The sequence below is a fragment of the Tenrec ecaudatus genome, chromosome 4, assembly GCF_050624435.1.
Source record: "Tenrec ecaudatus isolate mTenEca1 chromosome 4, mTenEca1.hap1, whole genome shotgun sequence".
Lineage (NCBI taxonomy): Eukaryota > Metazoa > Chordata > Mammalia > Afrosoricida > Tenrecidae > Tenrec > Tenrec ecaudatus.
In genome coordinates, this window is record NC_134533.1 from 24846627 (window position 1) to 24873815 (window position 27189).

Here is a 27189-nt window from a genome sequence, read left to right on the forward strand (position 1 = left end):
CTCTCTTCCAGAACCTTCTACTGAAGCACAAAGGGATCTTGGCCCCAGTCCCTGTTGAAGTCATATTAGGGTACCAGGAGCAGGGAGAGAAGGGCAGTCGTGGGTCTTGATGGCAAAGGGGCAGGGATGAAACAGCCCCCAGGGTCAGGTGCCTGCTTTCTCCCAGCCCCTCCCTTGTGTACGGGGCAGACATGGGCACTCCTAGGTCTTGCTGAAGCTCTGTCCATACCACAGGCGGTTGATATGGAGAGGCCCAGAGGCCCAAGCCAAGGGCAGGGTCTCTGGCCAGAGGGAAAGGAGACAGCCAGTATCCGGCAACTGCAGCTTTAATGTCAGCTTGGAAGATGGGCTGAGGGCCCAGAGAAGTGAGGCCACCCAGGTGTTACCGAGACACCCCTTCCTGGGCTGGTTTGGCCCTGTGCTCGCACTGCTGCGTGTGTGTGGCTCTGGAGCTGCTATAGGTCTGCCCACCTGGGACCTCAGGGGTAGGCAAAGCTCCCAGGCCTCCCGAGAGTAATCACGACACAGCTTCGTTAGCAGGATCAGATGTTTATAAAATAGGTGGACAGACGGGAACCATGGCAGAAGCCACCTTCCCAGCAGAAAACCCGAGTCAAGTGCATTTTGCCTGTGACCCTCTTCCTCGGACTGGCTCTCAGCACCCCAGGGACACCATCAGAGGGGACAGACATGAGGGCCCGAGGGCACTGGTTGGACTCCCCCCCCCACCCCGCCCTACTTCTCCAGCTCCAGCATGATGGCTTGTAAACGCTGCATGTGGACTGAAGCCCCCTGGTCACAGAGTACCCCTTCCATCACGCTCTGCCCCCACAGTGGCAGCTGGGGAGCACAGGAAAGCCTCTGACCCCATGCTTCCAGCCCCCACTCTACCCCTCACGTGCCTGCTCTGAGTGTGTGGCCATGGGACGTGTCCAATCATGGCAACATGCATACCCCAGGTGGGATCTGAAGGCAATTCTCTGGCTGAGGAAACTCGAGGTCCTTTGAGGTGGACCCTAGCTACGTGAGGGAGCTGGGAGCTGAGCGGACCCAGGGTTCTGGAGAGAGGACAGGGCACAGCTCGGGCAGTGAACAGCTCATGAAAACAGGAAAGGTCGTGGGGGAGGGAGAGATGAGATGCCCACAAGGCCAGCTCAGTGTCATACTAGAGGACACAAAACCCGAGGACAGGGCCTCTCAGCGCTACGTCCACATATGCGCACACACGTGTGGTTCAAGTGCAGGCCATAGCGTGGGAGGAAAACGGCCTTTGGAGACCACCTTCCTCCTCCTCACTCACTCTTTGTCAACATGGGGGGGGGGGTACACAGGCTTCTGGGTCACCTCCCCTGACTGTGCTGGGTGAGTCCTATGCTAGCCGCCCAGGCGGCCCAGCCCGGCACCTGGGCCCACTAACTCTAGCTACTGGGACTGCTGACATGGCTGCTTGGATGCTGACAGTGCAGGCAGGCCCAGGAAGCCTCTGGAACAGAGACTAGGGTGGTCCCTGGCTGGGGTCACTGGTGTCCTGGAGAAGACCCTGTCCTCCAAGCTGAGGCTTTTCTTCCTGGCACTGGACGAGACAGCCGCTTCAATGGACACACCACAGCCAAGGGTCTTGTGCCCTCTGGAGATAGCAGAAACGCTCTGTCCACAGCCCTGGCTCAGCCCCAGTGCCCGAGGAAGCGTTTGGAAGACCGGGACAGGAGCGTTTAAGATGAGAAAGGGCCAGGCCAGGAGGCTAAACTGGTCCAGGTCAGCCTGCAGGTCTCAGGTACCTCAAGACCCCATACTCCTGACAGGACCCAGAGGTGGCACTTCTCATCCTTGGCCTGTGAGGAGGTCAGGCCAGGGAGGCAGACAGATGGCTGGCGGGGCTAGCTCTTTCTCACCTCCGGTCTCCTGCTTGGCGCCCGCCCCTGCTCTACTGTAGCCCAGTCAGCGCCCAGGGGCGCAGTGTGAAAACAGACGCATGCACACGCACCAGGCACACTGCCCCTGCTCAGGCACACACACGCACACATGTCCTCGTGGTCTGTTGCGCTGGCTCGTCCGCAGGCTGTGCTCTGCTGCCACGGGGGCTGCCTGGCGCCCAGGCTCGGCTCAGGGAGCAGCAGGCCTGCAGCTGGAAGAGAAACACAGGCAGGGGATGAGTCGATGAGGCTCCCCTTCCTGGAGACACCACCCCTCCTCTGGGGCTGCTCAGCCTGGGAGCTGGGCACGGGGCTGTTGCTGGGTGCCAGTGGGCTGCTCGGATTGTGCCCGTGTGGCCCACAAAGGAGCTGCAAATACTCTGTGGAGGAAAAACAGGTCCTAAGTCCTGAGCCTACCCTTCGGAGCTTGGGCCTGAAGGGCCTGGTGTGAGCGTGCGTTGCTTCCTTCTCCTCCTGCCCTGGAGAGCCCAGTACCCGAAAGCCTGAGGACAGCATTTGGATGCTCAGGAAAGCCCAGCTGCCCCGGCATGGATTCCGACTTGGGCCTTAGGAGAACTCGCTCCAGAGGCTTTCGATGGCCAACTCCTTCAGCTGTCGATCGCCAGGCTTTGCTTCCTCTGCGCCTCTCTCAGGAGCTCTGGCGGTGGGTAGCTACACATGTGAACTGCCTGCCCCACACGTGCTCCTGAGAGCTCGGTACAAGCCTCCAAGTTAGGGCAGGAGAGAGAGGCGGCCCGGCTCCACCTGATTTCTCCATCAACCACCCAGCCCTGCCCTGTAAAGCCATACAAAGCGACTGGTGGGTGCGGCTCCTGGTTCTGGGGTCAGAATGTGAGAAGCAGAGAGGTGAGCCAGCGAACGGAGACAGCCAAGCTGCCCTTGGCACCCAGGAGCTCTGGGGGTACTTTAGGGTGTCCGATGCTTCTCCCCACATCATGGCAGGGAGGGAGGGCACACACAACTGCCCAAAGACATTCAAGTGCTTCCAGAAAAGCAGCTTCTATCCCAGCACACGCTGGGGCGAGCTGATGGTGGGAGGGGACGTGGGCGAACACTGGCCCTGAACCCTGCGTGTCGATGGCATCACTCAGCACATCACCGTGTTCCGGCCGAGGACAAGTGGATCACGTGAGCTGTCCTGTGCTCACATAATTGGACCAATGAGAAGACTGCTAGTGACTCAAGGCTAATGGAATCCTGAGCAGTCAGCAGCTTTGGGGAGTCTGGGGACCAGCTGCAACAATAGCCCTCAGGGGTAGCTTGTTTTTCAGCTTCGTGCATCTTGTGCTGATGCTTCACTGAAGCCAGATGAGTAAGTGGAACCACTGAGCTCAAGCCACGTTTTGCCTCGGGATCTGTTTGCTCTGTGAACACTGTGGCCGTGGAGAGCGCAGGGCAGAAGCGTTAGAATCAGCTCCGACTGGACTCACGGGACAGGCAGCGCAGAAGCAACCTCACAGGGAGCTGGGAGCAAGTCCTCGGCGGGTGGGGGGACTCCTGTCTGTGCTCCACACTGAGCAGAGTCGAGGGCCAGGCCCCTGCCTCCTGGGATGATCCTCATCTGCTGGGCCAGGCGACCCCTCGCTTTGTGGTCCTGGCTCGGACGGAAGGCCCCGGGGCGACCCCGACAGGGCTGCCCAAGGAGCTCCTGTTCTCTGGCCAGGGCTGCACCAGTCGGAGACTTCCCACAGTCACTCACTATTCCTGTCACCCCCACGCACAGGGTTGCTGGCGCAACACGGGCAAGACGCTACTATAGCCTCTTTTCAGTGAGGCTGCTACACATGTGGAGGTCCAGATGCCACCAGCGGCGCTCCTTCCCCTCCGGGTTTCTGAAGGCTATGAGAGCTGCCCATGCCTGCTGGGAGGAAGCTGCAGCCCTGGCAGCTCCGGGGCCCCATTGCCACTGGAGGACAGGGCAGAACTGCCCACATGGCCTCCAAGACTAAGCTCCCTGCCACATCTTTTCCTCTCCCAAGGAGCGGCTGGTGGGTTCGAACCATGGACCTTTTGGTTAGCAGCCAAGCGCTTCACCACTGTGCCCCCAGGGCTCCAAGAAAAGCCCTGGCAGAGAAGAATCACATGGCAGCTGTTCAGAGGCAACAGCCGCTCTCACAGCGTCTGTGAAGGCGACAGCCTGCAAAGCCTGTGGGCAGTGCCGCTCTGCTCTGCCAGTTGGAATCGACCAGCAGGAAGCCCGAGGAGGCGCCCTAAGTTTCCATATGCCGACCGACACACTTTGGGCGGCTCAGCAGCCCCAGCCTGTATTACTTGGGAGTCCCTGCCACACCCTCAAACCCAGCCAGCCGGCCCTCTGTACCCTCGGGGGGGAGGGGCAGCCCGAGGCCTCCTGCTGCTTCCCAGATACCAGTTCCCTCACCCCCTTCCTGGCCCCGCACACAGTGCTCCTGAGCTCCCACTGGGGTCACCAAAGGGCTCCCCTGCCTGGCATGCAAGGCCTCTCTGGTGAGACCCAACTGTAATCCATTTTAGGCTCTTCTCAGAGAAGAATGACATCAATACCCACAAGCCTCAGCGCTGCCAGGCCCCACCTGGCACTTTCTGCAGGCACTTCCAGCTGTCCGCCAGGATGCACGCTTCATGACCACCACGGCAGGATTGATACGGGGGCCTCTGGCCTGGCCCAGACGATGGGTCGTGACTTTCAGTGGGAGACCCTTGAGGGAGCAGCACCAGTAACCCCTGGACACTTGTCCGAAATACACATTCTAGGGCCCCACCTACTAACTCAGCTGGGAAGCACAGGGCTAAGGCAATTCTAACCACCCAACCCCCACTTTCTACTTGGAGGTGGACGTGCCACGCAGCTCTGGCTCAGGAGACCTGCAGGGGTGGGGTGGGTGTTCTGGGGAAGCGTTTATTTTCTTCAGAAAGGGTGTGATGGTTAATATTAGCATCACCTTGGCCAGGCTGTGATCTTCAGTGGCTTGGTAGACCCGGGATCGAGTGTTCTTCCACAATGGAACAACGTAAGCCTCTCCCGTGTGGTGGCTCTGATACGCGCAGCTAAGCAGCTGGGAGCCCGTTTCTTGATGGAGGTGAGGCCAGTATCCAATATCCATGGAAGGTCTGGCCAAGCTTGGCCCACTCACTCTCGACCCTGCAGCCAATTTGTCAGCCTCTGGCCGTCAGCTCTCAGGCTGTGAACCGACAGCCTGCCTTCTGACCTGCTAACTTGGGCTTCCTAAGCCCCCTCAACCACATGAATCAGAATTCGCTAGACTGACCCTGGACTGGGATTGGCGCCTCCACTCGCGTCAGCCTAAGACAAAAGGGAGCAAGGCTATCCCCACAGCCCGCCCTCAGCCCCAAGCTTTGCGGTCGGCCTTCTTAGGCACTTTATTTTCTCATTTCTCTATTACAGGTGCAGCCTCTTGACTACGTTTCCTCCTTTGAAGAGGCGGCCCGGTGTCCCCTGCACGGCTGAGCAGAGCTGACGGGGCTCTGCCTTCTCCTCCTGCACTGCAGACGGGATCGGTGGCCAGAGCTCTGGCAGCCGACCCGCGACCGACCGTGAGGAAAAGGTCAAGGCCAAAGGACGCTCAGAGAAAGGGGCTCTGGCACCGCTGAGTTCCCAAGCCGAACCAGTACACCCACCGCAGGTCTCTGGTCAAAAGCCTGCTGCCTAAGGTAAGAGACCCACATCCCTGAAAGCCCCCAGAAGTGTTGGTCACGTGACTTTGCCTGTCCCTCCTGCGGATGGGAAGAGACTGCCTCATCTGCGAAGACGAAGCACCTTCCAGGAGTTCCAACTACGATGCAGGGAACTACTTGTTCTGGTCCAAAATGCCTCTCCCACCCCCACTACCCAACCCCCTCAGTGCAGGCTGGGCAGCCTACCGAGCTTGCCGGCCTCTGGGACACAGGTTCCCAAACTTATTTGGCCTATCAGAAAATAAATCATAAATAAGTAAATAGAAGTTACTCAGTGTCTCCTGTCCCCTCAATTGAAAACTTCTGTACTAAGCCCTAAACCCAGAATAAAGTACAGGCAGGCACCCGCCTGCTGGCCCCCGCCCATCTGAGTCACACTGCGGTCTCCTTTTCCTGGTCCCCGTGGCTGTACCCCCTCAACCATTTCTGTGTCTCACACATCGCTGCCCCTGCGAATTGGCTGGCCACGATTTCAAGATGCCTTAGATTCTACTAGTTTACCGCACCACCTTGACCCTGACATGCGACCTGTTTACCGGCCTTCCCACCTGTCAATCAGAGCCTCAGCCAGTCAGCTCCAAAGTACAGTACAGAAGGAGGAGCGTGGCTCAGTCTCACCGCGCCCACCCGACACTCACCCTGATCTTACTGAGCTCACAGACTGCTTCCAAGACCTGGCCCCGAACAGAACAGAGAGCCTCGGGAAAGAGACGCCCCGGTCTAAGGCTGCAACTGAGAGGACACAGGGAGGGGCAGTGAGGTTCATTTCCCCCAATGCCTCAGAGGCCTTCACTCCATTTCAGGGGGCTCTTGAGAAAGCTGGGTACTGACAGAGCAGCCCAGGCTGAGGCCCCACTGGGTGAGGACCCCCTAGGAGCGTCTGCAAAGGGCCAAGGCCCTGGGGGAGGGGCCTGGGCTGAGCGAGTGGCAGCAAGGCCCTGCCTGCTGGAGGGTAGGTGCTGCCCTCCTCTGGCCAGCCTGCATCACACAGGAAAGGAAACGCAATGTCCCAGGGCCATGCCTCCCAGGAGCCCCACACAGGGGACCTCTGGGTCTTCGGGCTGCCTGAGACTGCCGTGGAAAGGCCAAGAGGCAGTGCTGGGTCTCAGTCGGTTGGCAAAGGAAGACACCATAAGGGAGGGCCTGCTTTCTCCCAGAGGACGCAGAAGTGAGTGGGATGGGGCTTCAGAGCAGGGACCCCTGGCCTGTGGTCTCGACCAGGCTTCCGTCTGGTTCTGAGTGTCTCAACCTGGGTGGCTCTCAGCTACTGGCCCAAAGGTTGACGATTCGGAAGAGGTGCCTCCAAAGACAAGCCTGGCAACCCATGTCCAGAGGTCGCAGCCCTGAGCCCGGGGCAGTTCTGCTCAGCACACATGGGGGCACTGTTGCATCAGAATCAACTGACCACCAGCAGCTTTGAGGCTGGGAGAGAGGTGGTCCCACTCCACCCCACCCCCACCTGCCCCCAGCTTGGCGTCTCGGGCACTTACCCTCAGACGGCCTTGCCCGGCGGCTCTGGCCTGGGTGCCTCGGCCACGCGGGCCCGTTTGCTCAGGTCCTCACCAGGAGGTGCCTCGGCTGCTTCCAGTTTGCGTTTGGGGGAGGTGGGGCCGCTAGGGGGCAGCCGTGGGCCTGCAGGGAAAAGCGTGTCAGAGCGTCACATACACTGTACCAGGAAAGACGACCCACGCTGTGCAGGGGCAGTGTAGCCGGCGTGAGGGGCCTGCTGGCCGACAGGACACCACTTGGCACGCCCTGCTGGGCCCACTGCTACCCTTCAGCAGGGACCTTCAAGTTGATGACCCCATAGGACAGGGTAGAACTGCCCCTGTGGGTTTCTGAGACTGTGAGTCTTCATGGGAGTAGAAAGCCTCCTCTTTCTCCTGAGAAACAGCTGGTGGTTTCTAACTGCTGACCTTGGTGCTCGCAGTCTGTTCTGGCTCACAGTGACCGACAGGGTTTCTGAAGCCCATCCTTCTCTGGAGGAGTGGCTGTTGAGTCTGAACTACCAACCGGCAGTTAGTAGGCCAACACCTACCCGCAGTGACAGCAGAGCTCTTTGACCTGCCCCAGAGAGGCCTGCAAAGGGAAGGCCCAGGCCTGCTGGCCTCCAATCCCAGGGACCCACGGCTGATGTGGACACCTGCTGTCCTCACTCTGAGGTGAGGGGCTCCCTCTGCAGCCCAGAGCCGCCGGCAGGGCAGGCAGGGAGAGTCCTGGCTGCCTCCCATTACCCATCTTCCTCCCCAGTGGAGGGAGGAGGTTCCCCTGCTGAAAGTCTATCTTCCTATCTACCTAGCCTATCACTGCTCTGACCCGACCCCAAGGCCCCACCCCCTGCGAGCTTCCCCAGGCCATTCCTCACCACTCCCTCACCGTGCCCTCCCACTGGGCAGCAGAGGGTGCTTTTGAAGATACCCCTCTGCTTCTGCTCCAGCCTCTGGAAGCCAAGGTCATCCCTGCCTCCCTGGTCCCACTCACGTTCGTTTCCCCCACAGCACTCGGTATGATGGCATTTTCCGAGGGCTGTGAACTGTCTGTCTCCCCCAGGAGGGCCTAAGCTCCATTTTGGACAGGACTGATCGGCTTCTCTCCCAGCACTGAGTGATGGAGGGGAGCCCTCACCTGCGCTGCTCATGCTCGAAGCCTGGCTCACGCTGGGCTCAGCCACCGGGTTGCTGAGGTCTTCCACGCAGGATGGGACAGATGCCAGGAGGCCTAGAGAGAGAGAGAGGCGAGGGGGCAGTCAGGAAGTGATGGGTCCAGATGGCACAGGGTCATGAGGCAGAAGGGGACAGGGGTGGGGCCGACCCATGACACTGAGGTGTCATCTCTGCTTCTTGCCCCCAGGGAGCTAGGTGGGGTCCCCGGCTGCTCACAGAGGCCCCTGTAGCGGGAGAGCTGCTGGTAGATCTGCTTCATCCGCTCGATGTTGAGCCGGCTGCTCTCGGCGTGGTTGACCATGGGGCGCGGGTAGTCCACGCCAATGATGCACTTGGCTGCCTTCTGGACAGACTCGGGGGCGTTCCAGGGCTCGTAGATGTAGTGGGAGGGGAACCCTTTCAGCTTGGGCAGGTAGCGCCTGCAGCACACAGCCAGGATGACACATCAGCACCACGGGGCTCCCATCCATGGGCCCAAGCCCTCTCCCCGGCTGGTGGGGTCCTCACCGTCCCTCACCTGATGTAGTCTCCGCTGGGGTCCGTGCGGCGGCCGAAGCCCACGGGGCAGTAGCAGTGGAAGAACTGCTGGAAGAAGGCGCTGCAGGACAGCCACATCCAGCTGCCCGCGTTCACGCTGAAGTCCGCGTCCAAGAGCAGCTCGTCAAACACCTGCGGGAGGGGCCGATGGGGAGGAGGGGTCAGCCTCCCTGGCAGGCCGCGGGGAGCTGAGGAGGGCCTGGGGCCACGGACACTCACCCGGACCCCGCTCTCCCAGCTGACCCAGAGGTCCCCTCGGGTGAGGAAGCAGGCCACGGCGTGCCGGGCCAGGTGGTGGATCCAGCCCTCCTGCCGCAGCTGGGTCATGATGGCGTCAATCCAGGGGAAGCCCGTCTTGCCCTCGGCCCACTTGGCCAGCGCCTCGGGGTTGCGGTCCCAGGGGATCTGGATGCAGATGGGGTTACCCTCCATGCGGTCGAACCTGGGGTTGGTGGTGGCTGCCGTGTAGAAGAACTCTCGCCACAGGAGTTGCCCAAACAGGGAGAGTGGGGGGGTGCTGTTCCGCTTCACCTGTGGGGGTTGGGGGTTCACGTGGATGCCCAGCTCTGGGCCCCACGAAGGCAGGCTCTCCTCCCCTAGAAGTGGCCACAGCCTGGGAGGCTGCAGACTGAACCCTATGCAGTGCCCAGGCCTGGCGCTGCTGCTGCTCGGAGTGGGGAGGGAGGGGAGGGGAGGGGACCAAGACAGGCAGGCAGGGCTTGCCTTAGGAACCAGGAGTCCACCCAGGACTGGCCCTGACCCTGACCCTATCTGGCTCCACTGCTCAGAAAGTCAGGGGCGTTTCCCTACTGGCAACGTCACATAGGCTCAGTCTAGCTTTGGGTGAAGAGGTTACACCTAACAGCCCAAATCTGGGGGGTGAGAGGGCCCCCCGCCACATAAATAACAAGTCCCCTGAAATCACCAGATGAGCCACTAAGTCAGGAAACGACACTATGGACTGAGACACAGGAGGACCTGCGGTGTGATGTGACCAGGCTGCCCCCCTCCCCCTGAGGATGGGTGAACACAGGACCACCTGCCTCTTCAGCCTGCACGCTGCCCCTGAGCAGCACCCTCCGCTCCTTGACTTGTTCTCTGGCTGAGCCCCTAGAGGCTGGGATGCTGTGGCCTCAGTCTGGCCTCCCTGCCTCTACCCTGAATCCTGGGCCCCATGTGCCTACGGTCCTCACCTTTTTGTACAGGTCCCACAGGCGGTAGTAGAAGAGGCGGCAGGAGAGGCAGCCGAAGCGCAGGTAAGGGCTGAGGCCCGTGGGGCTGGCCAGCAAGGAGTTGGCATTCATGCGCGGTCTCTCATAGCTGGCCACCCAGGCCTGCATCGGGAAGAGAAGAGTAGCAAAGGCCTGGAGCAGACTTCGAGACATGACTCCCAGATGTGGCCAGGTCTTGTCTTCCAGGATCCCAAGTCCTCCTCTGTCCCCTCTACTGGCACTTCCTGCCCACACTCCTTCCGGAGCAGGGCCTCGGCCTGTCCTCCAGACAAGCTCCTAACCAGGCCAGACTCTCCACTCCTCCAGCTCCTCCCCAGCCCACCCTCCTCCTAGGTGAGGCTAGTCCTTTCCAATGGGCGTTTCTTATGCCAACTGCTCATCAGCAGGTTCAAGTTAAGCGGAAGAAAATGAGACCACATTCCAAGAGCCCAAGTGTGGTCTTGGGACTATCCCACCTGAAATTAGGGACCATCTCAAGGGCAGCTTTGATGATGGAAGGTCAGACAGGTCGTAGGATGAAGTCAAAGACATCGTCTAGGAAGAAACCAAGAGGCTCATGAACGCCAGAAGAGAAAGGCCCTGGGACCCAGCCAAACTGAAGAAAGAGGAGGACAGACTGAAGTAAGAAGAGGTGATTTCAAAGGGCGGCTCCAAAGGACAAAGTCACATCACGAAACGTGCAAAGCCCTGGAGTTAGAAATCCACCCTCAGTTCACACCAAGTGACCGACGTGGGAGGCATCAAAAGAAGATGGGAAAGAACCTACCCTCGGCACCAACAAGAACTGGTCGCCGTCCAATCCTATCACAGGGAGAACTCCGCGGAGCTGCAGGAAGAAGCCCAAGCTACATGGAGGTCCCTGGCGAGAGGCAAGGCCCTAGGAATGGATGGTCTACCAACAGGGATGCCTCCCCAAACAGACGCCCTGCTGGGAGCACTCCCTTGTCCAGCCTAAGCAATCTGAAAGACAGCTGTATGACCAACTGACCATACGAGACCTCTCTCTGGACATGACTGGACAACATCATCAACATCCTGTGCAAGTACAGCTACACTGCAGAAAACACAAAACAGTTGTGAGCCTCTATCCACAGAGAACTGCCATGTGTCAAGGGAGAGTCAGAGGGGGCTGTGGCGAGGCCGTGGCTGCTGGTGTCAGCTGGAGCTGGGCTCAAAGTGGAAGTACTAGAGAGACGGCAACTTGGGTTTAATTGATTCTGCAAAGGCCTTCAACTATGTGGCTCGTAGTCAAGTGTGGAGACCGTTACAGGAAGAGGGTTCAGAACAGTTAACTGCTCGATTGTGCTCACGGTCAGACTGCACACGGACAAGAGGCAGCTGCGCAAACAAAACAAGGGTGCTTCCACTCGGGAAAGGGCTGCCTCACAGTCGGCCCCTCTGACCACCCTTGTCCAACGTGTGTGCTGAGCACATCCGCAGCAGCAGCTGGACCCCACGAAGAAGAGCGCGGCGTCAGGGCTGGGAGCAGGCTTGCTGGCAACTTACGACATGGAAGCAGCACGGCCTTGCTCTCTGAGAGTGAAGCAGCTCGGATGCTTCCTGATACAGACCACAGACTTCAGCATGGACATGTCTCCACACAAGGAAACAAAACTCACAGCGAGGCCAACATTATGACACATGAGGGACGTCTGAAGCTGCCAAGGACCTCATTGAACTTCAAGCCACAATCAGTGCCTATGGAAGCAGCAGTCAAGAGAGCAGACAAGGCATGGCACTGGGCAAATCTGCTGCCAACGACCATGCAAAGTGTTAACCCACAGAGATGTCACTGGGAGGACGAAGGCTCTTGACCCAAGCCAGGGCGTTTTCACTGGCCTCCCCTACATGTGGAAGTTGGACACAGAATGAAGAAGCCCAAAGAAGAATCGGAGCCTTTGGATGGTTGAGGTGAGGAAGAACACTGACTGTACCATGGACTGCCAGCGGAAGACACACCCGCCTTAGCAGAGAGGCAACCAGAAGGGTCCTGAGCAGGAAGATGGAGAGACTTGTCTCATGTGCTTGGGCACCAGTTCCTGCAGGGACAAACTGCTTCTCAGAGTCAGAGAAAGACCCTCCAGGAGGTGGAGTGTCAGACACAGCAGTGAGTGTGTGAGTGTGTGTGTGTGGGGGGGGGGGACGGGCGGGACCGAGCAGGGGTCACCAGGTGTCAGAATGCTCTTAAATGTGCCCGGGCCCCTTCCTCAAAAAAAAAAAAAATGTGCCCATGGTTCCAGGCCAGCAGCAGCTCCGAGGGAGAAAGGCTGGGCTTCCGGGCTCGGAAACCTACCGGGGGCCACTAGGAGTCAGCCTGGACCCACGGCAAGGGGTCTGCTTGCACTGGGGGAAAACAGCATGCTCATTCATACCCAGGTGATGGGGGTCACAGGATGCTCTGTGAGACCCACCCTGCACTGAGGACTGACACATGAGTGGCTGCATTCTCTACATCCCATGGCTAGATGCTAGGAACAAGAGTCCACACTAGGAGATCAGAGGCAACCACGTGCTTAAGTCTGAAAGGCCAGTCTGCCCGGCATGAGGGATTCTCATCTCGCTTTGTGCCAGGGACCACATTAACTGAAAGAAGAAAGAAAGTCACTGCTTGTCAGTCGATTGACTCGTGGCAACCCTGTTTGTGCCCCAGAGCTCTCTGGGAGGGGAGGACCCTCCGTGGGAAGGAGTGCACAGGCCCCGCACAGCAACTCCATGGCCACTTCCGTGCAGGAGCCTACGATGCAACCCTCCTGGCCGAGGGCCTTCCTATTTTTCGCTCTCCCTCAGCTCTGTTCAGCATGGTGTCTCTCCCCAGGGCCTGGTTTCTCCTGACCACACATCCCAGAGGACGTACCATCCAAACAATGTCAGCTGTAGGGGCAGGACCCGGAGCTGGCTCTCCACCAGGCCGAGAACCTTCCCTGCTCCCTAAGCCTGGAGGCAGTGGGATCTGGGAGGGGGTGTGGGGCCTCTTTCACTCCTTCACGGGAGGGGGGGGCATCTGCCCTGGAGGCAACACAGCAGGTGGGGCCCCATCTCTACACGCCACAAGGCAGCGGCTGTGACCTGGGGATCTGGCATGGGCTCAGGAAGAAGCAGCAGCTGAAGAAGGAGGGAAAGGTGTGGTAGAAGCTTCTAGTGTAATGTTGCACTGTGAGCTCAGGCCAGTTACTCATCCTCTGGAAGCCTAAACTTCCAAATCTGTGAGCCGGAGGGCGGGGCAGGCCCAGCAGGGCGGCCGGGAGAGGACAGGAGACAAGGCAGCAGGTGCCTGAGCTGGAAGCGCCCAGCCAATCGGCTGGACACAACAGCCGAGGTGGCCTGATGATTACGGCGGCAGGGCACCAAGGGCCAAGCATCGGCCCCCACATCCATGCTGCCTGGGCTGCAGAAGAGGGGGCGTACCTTCCGTTCCAAGTGCTTGTCCAGGCGGGCCAGCGCTTCTGTCTCCCCCCCTTGCCAGACAGCAGGGCCAAGGCCCTCAGTGGGGAACCCTGCGAGAGGAGGGGCTGGTCAGGGGCTGCTGGGGAGGACTCAGCTCATTGTCACCACTCAGTGATTAGTGCACGTGGGGCCCTGGGGCGCCGGGGGCTGAGGTAACCCCTCAGCTGTTCCTACGCCCCTCCTTCCCCACCCACTCCCTCACTACGGCAGCCCTGCAGAGCAGCCCTGGTTCCGGTCTTTACAGGTAGACTGACGACTGTGGTTTTAGGTGAGAAGGTCACCTTTGTCCCTCAAATTGAGGAGGGTGGATTTAGGGGCGAGCGGGAGGGTGCGGTCATGGCCCAAGGGGATGACGTCCCTGTGCACAGAATACTGCAAGTCAGGCTGGCCCTTGTGCCAGCACAGTCCAGAGGGGAGGCGTGCTGTAGAAACAAACAGGAAACCTCTTTCCGGGTGGGAGTACCAGGGGCACAAGGCCCAACGGTGACAGCAGTGGGCTTCCAAAGCTTTCTGGGACAGCGTGCATTACTGGACAAGGAAGGAAGCCACGGGGGACCCTCACTGGGTGACTCAGCCGTCAGGAAGGAGGCCCGGGCGGGGAGCGACTGGAGAGGCACTCACCCAGCTCCTCCAGGGAAGGCACGCCGTAGGTCTCGGCATGGTTCTCCGGGATCTCAGCCTGGCAGCTCTCCATCTGCCGGCTGGTCGGTGCGCCCGCCGGCTTCCTGGGCAGCTCCATGCGGCTGATGATGGCCTGGAAGCGCTTGTAGGTCAGAGGCGGCTTCTGCCCATTCAGCTCGATGATCCTGGGGACCCCAGAGTAGAACCAGTCACTCACAGGGCTCCCCAAGAGCCCAGACCTTTGAAAGCTTGGGGTGTGGGGGATCCTCTGGGGGCTGAGGGGCATAAGGGAAGCCACATCTCCATTTTACAGAGGGTGGGCTGGAGCAGGTGTTTCAGGGCTGGAGCAAGGCCAGGCTGAGCTTGGACTCCAGTCTGGGTCCCTCATGCCCCCTTGTCCACCTCTCGCTCATCAGACACCCTCCTGCTGGCCTTCCTGGTCCTTGACCTAGCTGCCCAAGGCCCAGGCCTTCCTTTCTACTTGAGTGGGAGACATGGCAGAATCTTGTGGGGAGAGTCACAGTGTCCTGTCCTGACTCCCATCAACTATAGCAAGGGGCTGACAACAGTTTGCCTACCACCCCAAGTCAGCCCCCAGGGTGGGATGCTGGGGTGTGTTTATGAGCAGAGGAAGCAGCTACCCTGGTGCGAGGAGAGCCAGGCTCCTGCGTGAGCGCCTTCCTCCTTCCCCCTCCCCTGGCACAGGGCAGGAGGAGGAGCTCTGCTCACAGCTCACATGTACAGCTGTGTGACCAGCCTGGCAGCCACCTGCCCTAGCAGGGAAGAGAGGGGGCAGGGTGTTCTGATGGTTGCTGGCTGGGCAGTGGAGGCAGCAGCGGGAGCCACTGGCAGGTGACAGTAGGAGAGGGTTGATTCCCAGTCTCTGAAAGCAGAGGCCCTGGTGAGGCCCACTGCCGGGGGAGAAGGCTCCTGCACAGCCAGCTCCGGGCCCTGAGCCACATGGACAGGCCTGGCCTGCAAACCCAGATTGCAGGGGAGCAGGAAAGCCGGGCCTATCAGGACGGCAGGGCTCACGGCCAGGGTCCTGAGGCCAGCCCATGGCACGCAGATGGACTGCAGCCACATTGGGGGCGGGGTGGGCAGGCCTGGGAAGGCCTTCAGATGACTCTTACTGCCTGCCTCCCTGGGGCCCAACGCAGGCTGTTCACCTCTAGCTTTTGGAACACATCCCACCTCCTGTCCCAGGGGTCCTACTGCTGACCCTCTCCTCAGTCCTGCTCAGCGGGGCCCAAACCACCAACCCCGACTGCTGGGCGCCTGGGCCCCTCACCTGTCCAGGTCATAGAGGGTATGAGAGTTCTCCGTCACCACCTCCACACCAGCCTCCTTGGCCAGCTTCATGATGGCTGCGTCTCGCTCTTTCCCAAAGGGTTCAGAGTCATATTCAAAGGTCAGGCGGGTCACTCCCCATTCCTGTGGGGAAACAACCCGTTACGGAGGAGGCTGGCAGCAGCACTAACTTTACTGTGGAGGCAGTGGCGTGTGTGTGTGTGTGTGTGTGTTGGGATAGGGGGGATTGCCATGCCCACCCCTGGCAAGGCTCTCCCAGTGCTCCTCACAGCCGGCAGGCATGGAGCTGGCTTTCCTGGTAGCCTGGCCAGATGCCCTGGCGGTCTCCACAGCAACAGTCCCACGGCCAGTGGTAACCAGAGCGAATGGGCTTCAGCTCTCAGAGCAGGCGCCGGGGCTCGGTGAGTCAGATGGGGGTGGGGTTGGGTTTATTTCCTAAAGCCCTGCGTCATTTCGGGCGGCTTTTCTAGATCTAGCAGTGCTGAACGCTAGCTGGCCCGGAGAAAGAAGGGCCCAGAGGCCCACCAAGAGCCCCCGGAACACCGAGCCAGCAAGAGTCAAGCACCTTCCAGCTAAAGTCTCTGGTCCTTAGAGCTAGGAAGCCCCAGGCAAAGGTCTCAGTCTGCAAGGGCAGCCAGAGCTGTCACCATGGCATCAACTGCAAGGCCCCGTGGGTCCGAGCAGCACCGCCCTGGCATTCCCAGGACGCAGGCAGGCGGCAACATCTTTCCTGCTGGGAGCGGCTGCTAGGTCAGAAGCAAGAGCGAGCATGGTGCCACTGGGGCTCGTCAGGATGGCAGCAGAAATCATGAGCTGCACCTGTGCTCTGAGCCAGGTGCACGTAGGTCCTGTCGTGAAGTCCTCACCAGCACTCTGAATAACTCTAACAGGGGCCTGTCCGATGACACCTTCTGCAAGAAGCCCTGATGATCGCCGGAACCTGGCCTGTGTTCCTGCCACAGCATTTGGCACCGGGCCACCAAGATGCCGTTACTGACCCGGGATGGGGCTCCGGGCACCGAGAAGGGCTGAAGGACTGCTGCTTGGACCTTCTCTATCTCTGGCCCCGGAGGGGCAGGCCCAGCAGGAGCAGCTTGACAGAGCGAAGGGAAGCAACGTCTGTGTGGCGTGGTGGCCAAGGACAAACCATCCAGCTGGCGTCCTAGAGCTGGGGTGCCGATCCAACACGTAGCTGCTTGTGGCTGGAGGAGTCCCACCTGTTAGAGTTGCCACGGGCCTGGGCGGTGAACTCACGCAACGCCCTCCGCACAGCCTGCCTCTGCAGGCCTCCACGGACGTGTAGATTTAGGTGTGGGAGCAGGGAGCGGGGAGAACGGTGCAGCGTTTCCTAAGCCGCTGCCTGCCATAGACTCTGCTTTTGTCCGCCTTCTCCCCAGGGAGAGCAGGGGGAGAGGGTGCTAGCTTGGACAGGGGCTTAGGAGCAATCGTGTGCTGCGGACGATGACGGAGGCCCAGCCCTGGTGAACATGCTCTCAGCTCCGTGTGGACAGAGGGAGAAGTGGCTGGCCACCGGACGCAGCAGCAGCACTCCCTCCTCCATCCAGTCTCCGCTCACTCCCAGCAGCCCTTCGGGACAGGGCAGAGCTGCCCAGTGGGTTTCCGAGACTGTCGCTCTTTACAGGAGGGGAGAGCCTCAGCTTCCCCGAGGAGCGGCTGCTGGTTCCGAGCTGCTGACCTCAGTTAGCAGCCCACCCACACCCCCAGGCCTCTGCAGCAAACAGAGGGCTCCTCCATCGTTCTTCACAAAGGCTGAATAAAAAAACAAACAACCTCCCAATAAGCGAGAGGGGACCCTCGCTTTGCTGAACAGGAAACCCTGCCCTCAGCTCTGGCGCAGAAGGTGCCGACTGCATCGTGGCTTGAGCCAAGCACACTCGGAGGGAGCCGGCGGTGTCCAGGGTGGCGGTCCAAGTGGCCACGCCTGTCTGGCCCCATCAGGCAGCTTCCCAACCCCACCCTGGCTTCGCAGATAAGTCCCCTTGGCATGGCTTCCATGCCAGCATCCATCTGACTGACAATCTTTGCTCCTGAAGCAGCTGTGAAGCAATTCCACCTCTGCAACCAGATACCATGTCCCTGGTCTGTGGGGACCCTGGGGATCAGGCGCCGCCACCATCTCCCCTTGGCCGCACCACTCACCTTGAACAGCCGTGGGAACACGTCAGCTGGCTGGCCACGGACCACAAACAGACGAGAGTGTAGTGTCCTTAGACGTGCGTCCAGATCTGCCAGGGACTGGAGTAGAAACCTGCAGAGCCCACACAGGCCTGGTTAGTGGGGACACAGCCAGGCAGGGGACATGAAGCCCAGGGAGCTGGGGTGGAGCCCAGGAGAGATGCGGGACACCAGCTGCTAACCCCCATGAGCCTGTGGCCTGAGACACCGACTTCACCCAGTGAACTGCTTTTCTCACCTGTTAGTGCCAGTGTGAGAACCAATGGCACAGCACCAGGCAGGCGGAAGACATACCCTCCTCCCCGTTGTTTCTATGTGAACCCCAAACCCAGTCCCCCCACCGTCCCCACTGCCTTCTGTGCCTTCCGACTCCTAGCGACCTGACAGGGCTGTCCAAGTGGGGTTCTGAGGCCGGTTCACTCCCTATGGGAGCAGACAGCCTCAATGTTCTCCCGCAGAGTAGCCGGTGGGTTCAACCTGCCCCTCCACCATTACCCCACAGTGCCACTCCACCCAGCTGCAGGCCCAGTATCTGCCCCCTGCTAGGCTGCTGCGGGACGGTCTGAAAAAGCTGGCCGGTAAGCAAGGGCCCACGGTGGCAGAGAACCAGGAAGGTACAATTAGCAGAGAAACAGGGCTGCAATAAGTGAACTCACTACCATCGGGTTGATTCCGACTCGCAGTGACCCTGTAGGACGGGGCAGCACTGCCCCTGTGGGCTGCCGAGGCTGTGACTCTTGACGGGAAGAGGAGCAGCCAGGCGTGTGCAACGGCTGCCCGTGTGGTTTGCAGCCCATGGCGGAGCCCCCACACCCCAAGGATAGCGACAGCCTGGGAAAATCCCACCTGCCTGGTGTGACAGACTGCAGGTCTCTGGGCTGCGGGGACCGCTGCCACCACCTGGGCTGGGTCCCCAGTGGTTCCCCAGCACTTGTCTGGTAGGTAGGGGGTTCATTCTCCACCCCACCCCCCCTCCACGCTGGGCTCTGGCAACCAGCCCTCCCCCAGCTCCCCCTCCACACAGAGGACTCAGGTCTGGAAGAGTCCTCTTGATGGGACACTTGCACATGGGTGAGGGGAAGCTCAAGGGCGTGGGGCCAGGAAGGACCAAGAGACACCTTGAAGCACTGGGGGGGGGGGGGGGGGAAGGGCGGAGGGGTCACTGCTGAGCACCTTCAGTGTGTCAGTCTCATTTTCAAGCTCGATGACAAGCGGGCAGGGGACATGTGGGCGGTGGGTGGGGCCACGCTGAGTTGGGGCTACCCCTACACAACTCCTGCCAGCAACATTTTAAGCAGGTAACTGTCTGCTTAGAACATGAAGTCAGAACATGGCACAAAGAAGTCTTCCCGCCCACCCTGCCCTGCTTCCCCCAGGAGCCCCAATCTCTTCCCCAGAAGGGAACCGATGCTCCAGCCCACTGGTGCTTACTGAATCCTCTTGGGAAAGGTTCTTATCCTTGTTTTACAGAGGCCTGGGATCCCAGCTAGGAAGGGACGAAGTGCGGGCAGAAAGGTTGCTCGGCTAGGATCTCCCTTCTCTGGGCACATTCCCACAGCCTCGGGGGCACACCAGTCTGCAGTAGCCGGGGGTCTGGAGGGGCCCGTGCACTTGCATGGCCCTCAGGAAAATGCAGGCCTCAGGACCAGTGACCCGAGGCCTCTTCCCTTCCCTTCACCAGCTGCTGGGCCTGCACTCCCGTGGTGCTCCCTCCTGGCCAGGACACTGCATCATTCCTACATGCAGAGGCGGCCACACTGAACCACCTATGTCCCTGCCACTGACGTAGCAGACAACCTGCCACACAGACCCACCCCGGCCCTGGGGTGGTGGCGACCTGAGGCTCTGCCAGGTCGAATGCTGCTCTGTGGGAACCCACAGCCCTGCCCCACGGAGTGTGGCTTGTGACACACTGGCCGCCTCAAGAACAAGGAGACCGCTGGCAGGGTTGTGCTGGTATCTCCGGAAGCCTCCGCCCCTCTCAGGAAGAACAGAAGAGACGCCAGGGCAGCCGAGCCCTGAGCCCTGCCAGGTGGCATGCCAGCAGACAAGGCGGCGGTTCAGATTCCACGGCTCCAGGACCGAGGCTCCCGCTGCCCTTGCCATGCGGAGGGGAGGGGTCTCTTTCTTCACATTCCCCCTGACTGGGCCGGGGCCGGTCTGAAGCTGTCAGTAGGTTAGAAACGGCCAGAGCCGGGGTGAGCTGCTGGGGGCACTGTCCCTGGCCCTCAGTCACTGGGACAGGGGATTCTTCCTACTTCTTTGACTTGTTCTTTTACACAAGGACCCCCTTCTTTGACCAGACGGGGACAGCTGGGGCAGGAAGCTTCGGCAACTCAATGGTAACGATGACGGTAATAGTGTTTAAGGAGACTGACTGACAAGGAGCTGTTCTACTTGTTTAACCCACATTATCACACTGAACTCTCTCAGAGGCCGGTGAGATAGATACTATGGTTCCCACTTCACAAATAGGGAAACTGAGGCATGGAGCCACAACTGTCCCCCTGCTGCCCAGGGGCAGACACCTTCCGGCACCTTGTAAGGGGTTAGAGGTCAAACCCAGGTGAGGCAGTCTGGCTCAGAGCCCGGGTTCTGAACTGCTGGACCCCGCGGTTCCTCAAGCAAGGCTGAGGCACCAGTGCAAGCATCCCAGCCAGTTCAGGTGCCAACACCCTGGCCGCCAGGTCTGCGTGTCTGCGGACTCGGAGACGCAGGCTCTCAGGCTCCCTGCCAGCCCTCCAGCGTCCAAGCCAGAGTGGGAACTTGATCCCGGGTGAGATGTGTGCTCAGGGACGTTTCTGAAGCAGCGCTCAGGAACTTCACTCCTGGCTCCTGCTTACAGGTTGTCTCTCTTTGCCTTCTGTCCTGGGGTCTGTCTCCTCTAGACCCGCTAGAAATTCCTTCTTTCTGCAGGCCAGTCCTGCAGGGTTCCTCCAGGAAGCAGGGGCTCAGGCTGGCCGCCATAGGTGGCAGCAGGAGATGTGAGAGGGGTCCCAGGCACCCTAGCCTTCAGGCAGCTAGAGGAAGAGAAGCTGCTTTCAGGCCTGTCTGGGGACAGCTTTGTCTGTCAGCAAAGGCATCTGGGACACAGCCACAGCACACCAGGGCAGTATAGGCCACTAGGGCAGCGTAGGCAAGGCACCTGCCACTCCCTCGGCCAGTGCATGTTTACTGCAAGGAAGGGAACTCTAAAGAGAATGGGCCCAGGCCAGGGCCAAGGTGGGGCTGGGGCTTGGCAGTGCTGGGGCTGGGGCTTGGCCCGGCTGCGGCCGGGGCTGGCACCCTGCCACCTTCATGTCTGCTCTAAGCAGAGCTCACATGGCCCAAATTTAGAGCACACAGTCCTGGGTAGACAGACAACACCCCTACTTGGGTTAGAAGACGCGGCCAACAGAATTGCATAGGCCACACCTACCCAGTGGCTCTGTGGGAGGAGGACCTAGCTCCTGCCTCTGTGAAGATTAAAGAGCAGCAAGCCCAAGCCCAAGGCCACCGAGGTGATTCAGACGCACAGCAGTCCTACCTGGGCTTTCAGAGGCCACAAACTTTCATGGGAGCAGAGAGCCTCACCTTTGTCCACCAGAGTGGCTAGGGAGTGTGACCCCTGACCTTGCAGTCAGTCAGCAAACACTTAGCAGACCGCATCCTTGGGGCTCCTCTCTGCACAGCTGAGGTAGTTAGTGTATTGTGCCAGTCTGGCTGATTAACACAAGTGGGATTAATTGAAGGGCAGGGCAGGGCAGAGAGATAAATGGCTCTGCGAGCCTCGCCTTTCTTGTCTCTTGCTCTTTGATCATCAGACCAGTGAGCGGCTGCCTTGCTTGTTCTGTGCCTCAATTTACAGGCTACACTGCCTGTGGGACGCCTAGCCTGTGGACTGTGTCGCTGAAAGTTGAGGTCCCTTTAAGACCACATGATTGGAATGCACATCTCTGGAGCTGGGGACTGACGGTTGGTGACCTGCCTTGCTGTTTGCTGCCTGTTCTGGGATAGCCTAGCTCTCTCTACAGAGGACTACCTGGTGGCCCTCAAGACTTGAAGGACTGCCAGTGTCGCACAACTCTCTCACGGGAGTGAGTCACACTGAGCCATTTGTACTGCTTTATAATTTAACTGTTCATTTATTGTATTATATATCTATCTATAATTTAACAGCTCATTTCTCATGTTATATATCTATCTTTATAAACATATATATAAAAGCATCAGCAATCTGGTTTTATCTCTCTAGAGAAGCCTGTCTAATACAACAGGTTACAGCCCTGTGGGCTGTTCTGCTCGGTCACATGGGGCTGCTGTGAGTGGCACATGGCACCACCACCACCAGCACCAAGTCCAGAAGAAAAGGAGAAGCAACTCCGGCACGGCAGGCAACCTTCTGGTAAAAGTCCACGTGCCCTCTCCCACCCTCAGAGAGACGCAGCAAGAGTTGCATCCCTGTGGGGCCACCAAACCTCTCCTCAGAGGCCAGTGCCTTGCTTGGGCACCGTGTGACTGGCCTGGAGCAGCTTCCACGTCCCACCAGGAGACTAACATCCTCAGGTCCCGCTCACTGACCAAGTTCCAAGGAGCATCCCTCCCCTGCCCCCCCAGGAGCGTACCAGTGTTTGGTAGCCAGCACCAGGGCCCACTAGACATCCTGGGGTGGCCCCATATCACTCCAATGGCGAGTGCTGAGCGGAGCGAGGACCCGTGAGTGAACCTCCCGTGCGCAGGTGCACCCCAGGGCCAGTACAGAAGGACCTAAGTGGAGTGTGAGTGTTGTGGTCAGCACCTACCCAAGTCGAGCAGAGGAAGAGGGGTGATGAAAGAACGGCCAGCATCAGTTTTAAACCCAGAGGCTGCTCACAGCTTCCTGCGGGGGGAGTCTGCTAGTTGCAGCAAGTTTGGGAAAGCTATCGGGGTGGATGGCAAACTGATGTTTTAAAAAGCAAAGAGAAAACAGTCCTAAGGCTACTATAGCGGCAGTGAGCCCATCAATTTCCTGCTGCCTCCCCGGTGGGGCAGTATGGGTCAGCAGAGAGTTCTCCCCTCCCGTGCGGCCGACTGGGGCCTGCGTCCAGCCCATGCCTGTCAGGTCCAAACACTACCTGTCTGCAGGGAAGATCTGTGCCCTTCCGGACTCAGCCAGACTAGGAAGAAAGGCCCAGTGACCAACTTTCAATGAACCGTCAGTGAAAAGCCCATGGATCCGAGCAGCTCGATCCCACTGTGCACGGGGTCACCGGAGCAGATACATATATCTTGCCTTTCTCTGTCCTCTTTTACTCGTAGAAAGTGCTGTTCTTGGCTATTTTCATCCGGCTTCCTCTGCTGAAAACCGGTGGGTGGGAGTCAGTACAGGAGGGTACAAGCAATCACAGGCTTGGCCTCCGCTCCGGTTTGCAGATGGCTCTGGGTCCACCCTCCTAGGGAGGTTCCCCGGAGACAGCAGCTGCAGAGCTCAGACTGGATGCTGCCGCAGGAAAGCTCACAGACCACGCCCCGATCCAAAAACAGCCCCCAGAAGATTACACGGATGACTGTGGAGATGCAGAGGGGTGGCTCTGCCGATCCCCCTCCCTTCCGGCTCCCCATCCGAGCGGCTCTGTTGCCCCCTCCCTCTCACAGAGGACAGACAGAGGGCAGGGGTGTCTGTCCCATGCCCGCCCAGAGAGGCTGTCATATTCCATCTGTTCTGCTATCTCACCTAAACCACCCAGACTTCCTGCCAGTGCCCCGCTCTCTGGGGCCCTTTCTGCCGCTCTGCCGCACAGCAGAGCTTTTAAATGACCAACAAATGCAAAACCCAGCAAGACCCAAGAGGACGAAATGGAGGGCAGGGGAGGCAGGCAGCAGAGCTCCCCAGGGGATGCCCACATGCAGCCGAGATGGAGAGGCGGGGCTCTGGTGCCATTCTTCTAACCATGCTGGCTTAATTGTCCCCTCTACACAGCGGTACTCCAGGAGTCCCGTCCTGACTCCTTCACAGGGGTACCCTAATATCCCCTCCCTTGCGCAGTGCCTGGCGGACCTGACCCCACGGCCACTGGGCCTGAGTCCAGCTCACAGCAACCCTATGTAAGATTTCCAAGATTACGTTTTTATGGGAGCAGACAGCCTCATCTTTCTCCTGAGGCGCGGCTGGTGGGTCTGAACTGTCAACTGGGCGGTGGTGAACAGCTTACCGCCTGACCCTGAGAAGTACAGTCACTGAAGAACTGCTCCGTTCCAGTCTGTAGTCCCACTCCACCTCAGCCTCCGGCATCTGACTAGGGCATCTAATCCACCGCATTCCCCCTCCCTCACGCCCTCAGCAGCTCAGTCACAAAGGGTGGCCTGCAGCCATCCGTCAACACAGAGGTTCTGGAACAACTGAGTTCAACCAGCAGTGGAATCTCCTGTCCACCGGCTCCTCCCAGCAGAGAGAAATGGGCCCTCCTAGCCCTCTCCTTCCAAAGGGAATGGCAATACCCCAACCCCGCCCCCAGGACAATGAAACTAAACAGAGAGCACCCGCTCCACTCTGATTGACACAGTGCTGCAGGAGGGGACCAAGTCCAAGGCTTAGCTCAATGCCCATGCCAGCAGTGGGCATTGGAGGGGGATTGCCAAACTCACCCTCCCATCTACAGAAACGGAGGCAGAGGAGAGCAATACAGCCAACTAGAAGCAGTGTGGGCAGGCTGGCTCCAGCATCATCTTCAGCACACCCCGTCTACATATACAGGGCAGGAGTGGGGCACTGGGTGGTCCCACTTTGAGGGCACTTACTCGTCAAGCAGGGCACAGACCCTGGAACAGAAAGCCTGGTGTGCAAGCGTCACTGCATCCTAGGAATAGCCCAGCCACGGCTGCAGCACGTCCACAAGCAGGCACCCCCCCCCCGCCCCCCGGGACAACGCCAACAACCTAAGCCAGGGCTTGAAAGGGAGCTGGGAACAAACTGTTTTCCAAGGGCCTGGGTTCTAAACCACACTGCCTCCGGGGCCCGTCGTTCACCTCCAGCTTCTGGGAGTCATCCAAGAGAGGCCCTTGATATCAACGCCTGCCTCTTTAAGGGTTTGGCTTCCTTTAAAAATCTACTCACCTCCGTGGAGGAAATGGGGTGCGTCAGGAGGACACACAGTCTTCTCTGAGGGAACCCTGGTTGTGCAGTGGTGGTGTGTTAGGCTGCTAGCCACAGGGTCAGCAGTTCGAAACCACCTGCCCCTCCAGGACGTTTTTTTCTATGCCTGCATTGTTAAAGACTCTCAGAAACCCCCAGAGGCAGTTCTATCTTGTTCTATAGGGTCGCTATCAGTCGGCATCGACTCCATGGCCCTGAGAGCCTTATCTGAGGCTAGGTCAGGGTCTCCACACATCTCCAGGGGCAGAGTTGTGGGTTGAGGGGAAGGCAGGAGGTCCTTAGAGAGGACTACCAGGAGCCTGGCAGGGGGCCCTTCGTTTGACGTGGGTCAAGTCTACTTAGCCAGAGGCAGGCACCCACGGTCCCTGTACTTTTCCAATCCTTCCGGGACACACCCCTATGCGTGCCGGGCCTGCGTCCCTGGGCTCAAGTGTGTCATCGGTACAAGGGTGGTGGTGTGAGGCTACACGAGGATGCGGCACAGCGCCCAAGTCCCTTCTCCGCGGTGGCGTCCCGGTCCGCCGCCGAGGGCACTGCAGGATGACTAAGGACTCCCCGGCCCCCGGATTCTCGCCTCTGGACACCCGCGCCGTACCCCTGCCAGTTCCCTCAGGCCCGAACCTTCCGGCCGTGGATGGGAGCAGCGCCGCCCGCTCGGGCCCCGGGGACCCCTCACCTCCACCGGTTGATCCCGACTGAGGAGGAGGCCGCGAACCAAGGGTCCAGGATGTAAACGCAGCGCACGCAGCGCGCCCCGCGCACAGCTGCCAGCAGCGCCGGGTTGTCGTGAAGTCGCAGCCCCTTGCGGAACCAGTGCACAGAGGACGCGCCGTCCTTGTTCGGGGCCGGCGCCGTGGCCGCCAAGGCCGCTGTACCCGCTGCCGCCGCCATCACAGCCCAGACTGCTTGGAGCCGCGCCTCTCCGCTCCGCCCCGGGTAGCTCCGCAGGCCCCACCTCCAGCCCGCCCAGTGACCTATGATAACGCAGCTTGTCGCCGTGACCCCGCCCCTAGGGCCCTGGAGCGCTTCTACCATTGGCTGAGCGCCTCCCGCCTTGCGATTGGCTCAGCGGCGCTGGCTCAGGCTCCGCCCCGTCACGTTCCCACCATGTGCATGCCTCCCGGGAGAGAGTCCGCGGGCAGCGCTGGTGACGCAGGCCGCCGCTCCCGGGAGAGGTCCGGACGTGGGCGGGGACTCAGGGCTGACAGCTGATCTCTTAGCTGCGTCTTGGTCAGAGCCTGTCGCTAGCAGATGCGACTCCAGCCAGTGACTTACAGGGTTAACAAACAGTCTTACCGGCCCCTGTGCCTGTCATTAAATCATTACATCATTCTACTAAAGCTGCGAAGTAAGAAGCGCATCTTCTATGGCGAACAATGAGATGATCTCCTTACATAGACGCTGTACTTACTGCTTTCAACTCAGCCCAGTTCCATTCATCCAACAAACCCTAGTGAAGGAGTCCTAGTGGGTTACACGTTGGGCTGCTAACCTCAGGGTCAGCAGTTCAAGGCTACTGGGAGAGGATAAGGCTTTCTGCTCCCATAAAGATTTATAGTCTAGGCAACTCAAAGGGACAATTCTAGGGGCTCTGAGTCAGGGTAGACACGACAGTGTTTGGTTTGTTTTTTATTTAATAAAGTTTTATTGGGACATAGCCCAAACATCATACAATTCAATCATATCAAGAAGTGCTGTACAATCATTACCACAATCAATTTTAGAACGTTTTTAAAAATCTTGTACACCTTGTTATTAGCTCCCTAGCGAGTTTGGTTCCGTATTTGCACAAAGGAGCTTTAATTATTCTCATAGGTGAGGAAAGCGGAGGTTGCCCAAGCTTGAGTGACTTGCTCAAGATCATAAAGCTCTTAAGAGAACTCTGCCTAGATGGTTCTGATCTGGAAACCTCTGCTTTGACCCACAAATCTGTGCTGACCTCTTTGGCATTTATAAGACACAGTCGGGCTGTGGGTGGGTGGGTGGAAGTCCCACAGCCTTGAGCTTGGGGGAGGGACCTGGGAAAGTGGAGAGGGTGTGGGTTGTATGTGGGTTGACACCGGAAAGGAAAGAAAAGAAAGAAAGAGAGAGAGAGAGAGAGAGAGAGAGAGAGAGAGAGAGAGAGAGAGAGAGAGAGAGAGAGAGAGAGAGAGAGAGAGAGAAAGGAAGGAAGGAAGGAAGGAAGAAGGCAATGATAGAACAGTGTTAAAGGTTTATTTCAGAGCCCCCCGACGAGGTTCATGGGTCCCTGAATTGGGGTCAGAGAAGTCGAGCTGCCCAGGAGGGAAAGGATGGGTTGTATGGTACTGGTCTGGGGTAGGGGCAGTTTGGGGAATTTTCCATTGGCTTTGGCTGTTCTGCAAGGCGGGCAGTCAGAACTCAGTAACAATGTAACAATGCTATCAGAGCTGAGCTGCCATTCATCTGGGCCAGGATCTTCGAGGGCAGTCATCAGGAGATGCTGC

General features: G+C 59.3%; 1 protein-coding gene across 1 annotated transcript; it reads right to left on the reverse strand.

Moving 5' to 3' along the window:
- Positions 1-334: 334 nt before the first annotated feature.
- On the reverse strand, positions 335-25618 carry CRY2 (cryptochrome circadian regulator 2). The gene is made up of 12 exons (XM_075545837.1): positions 25401-25618; positions 17578-17686; positions 15398-15540; positions 14107-14291; positions 13447-13535; positions 10003-10143; positions 9029-9340; positions 8790-8941; positions 8489-8691; positions 8235-8327; positions 7100-7241; positions 335-2125 (listed from the first exon to the last, which is right to left on the reverse strand). Exons 1-11 carry the CDS (start codon positions 25613-25615, stop codon positions 7102-7104), a joined length of 1782 nt encoding a protein of 593 aa, XP_075401952.1. The 5' UTR covers positions 25616-25618; the 3' UTR covers positions 335-2125; positions 7100-7101.
- Positions 25619-27189: the final 1571 nt, after the last annotated feature.

Excerpts from the sequence above, each read along its gene's own strand:
- CRY2 (XM_075545837.1), bottom strand. The coding sequence starts at position 25,615 with ATGGCGGCGGCAGCGGGTACAGCGGCCTTGGCGGCCACGGCGCCGGCC. Across the intron at positions 10,144-13,446 it reads ACAAGCACTTGGAACGGAAG|GCCTGGGTGGCCAGCTATGA; the intron begins GTACGCCCCCTC and ends TTCCCGATGCAG. Across the intron at positions 8,328-8,488 it reads CTCCCGCTACAGGGGCCTCT|GCCTCCTGGCATCTGTCCCA; the intron begins GTGAGCAGCCGG and ends CTCTCTCTCTAG.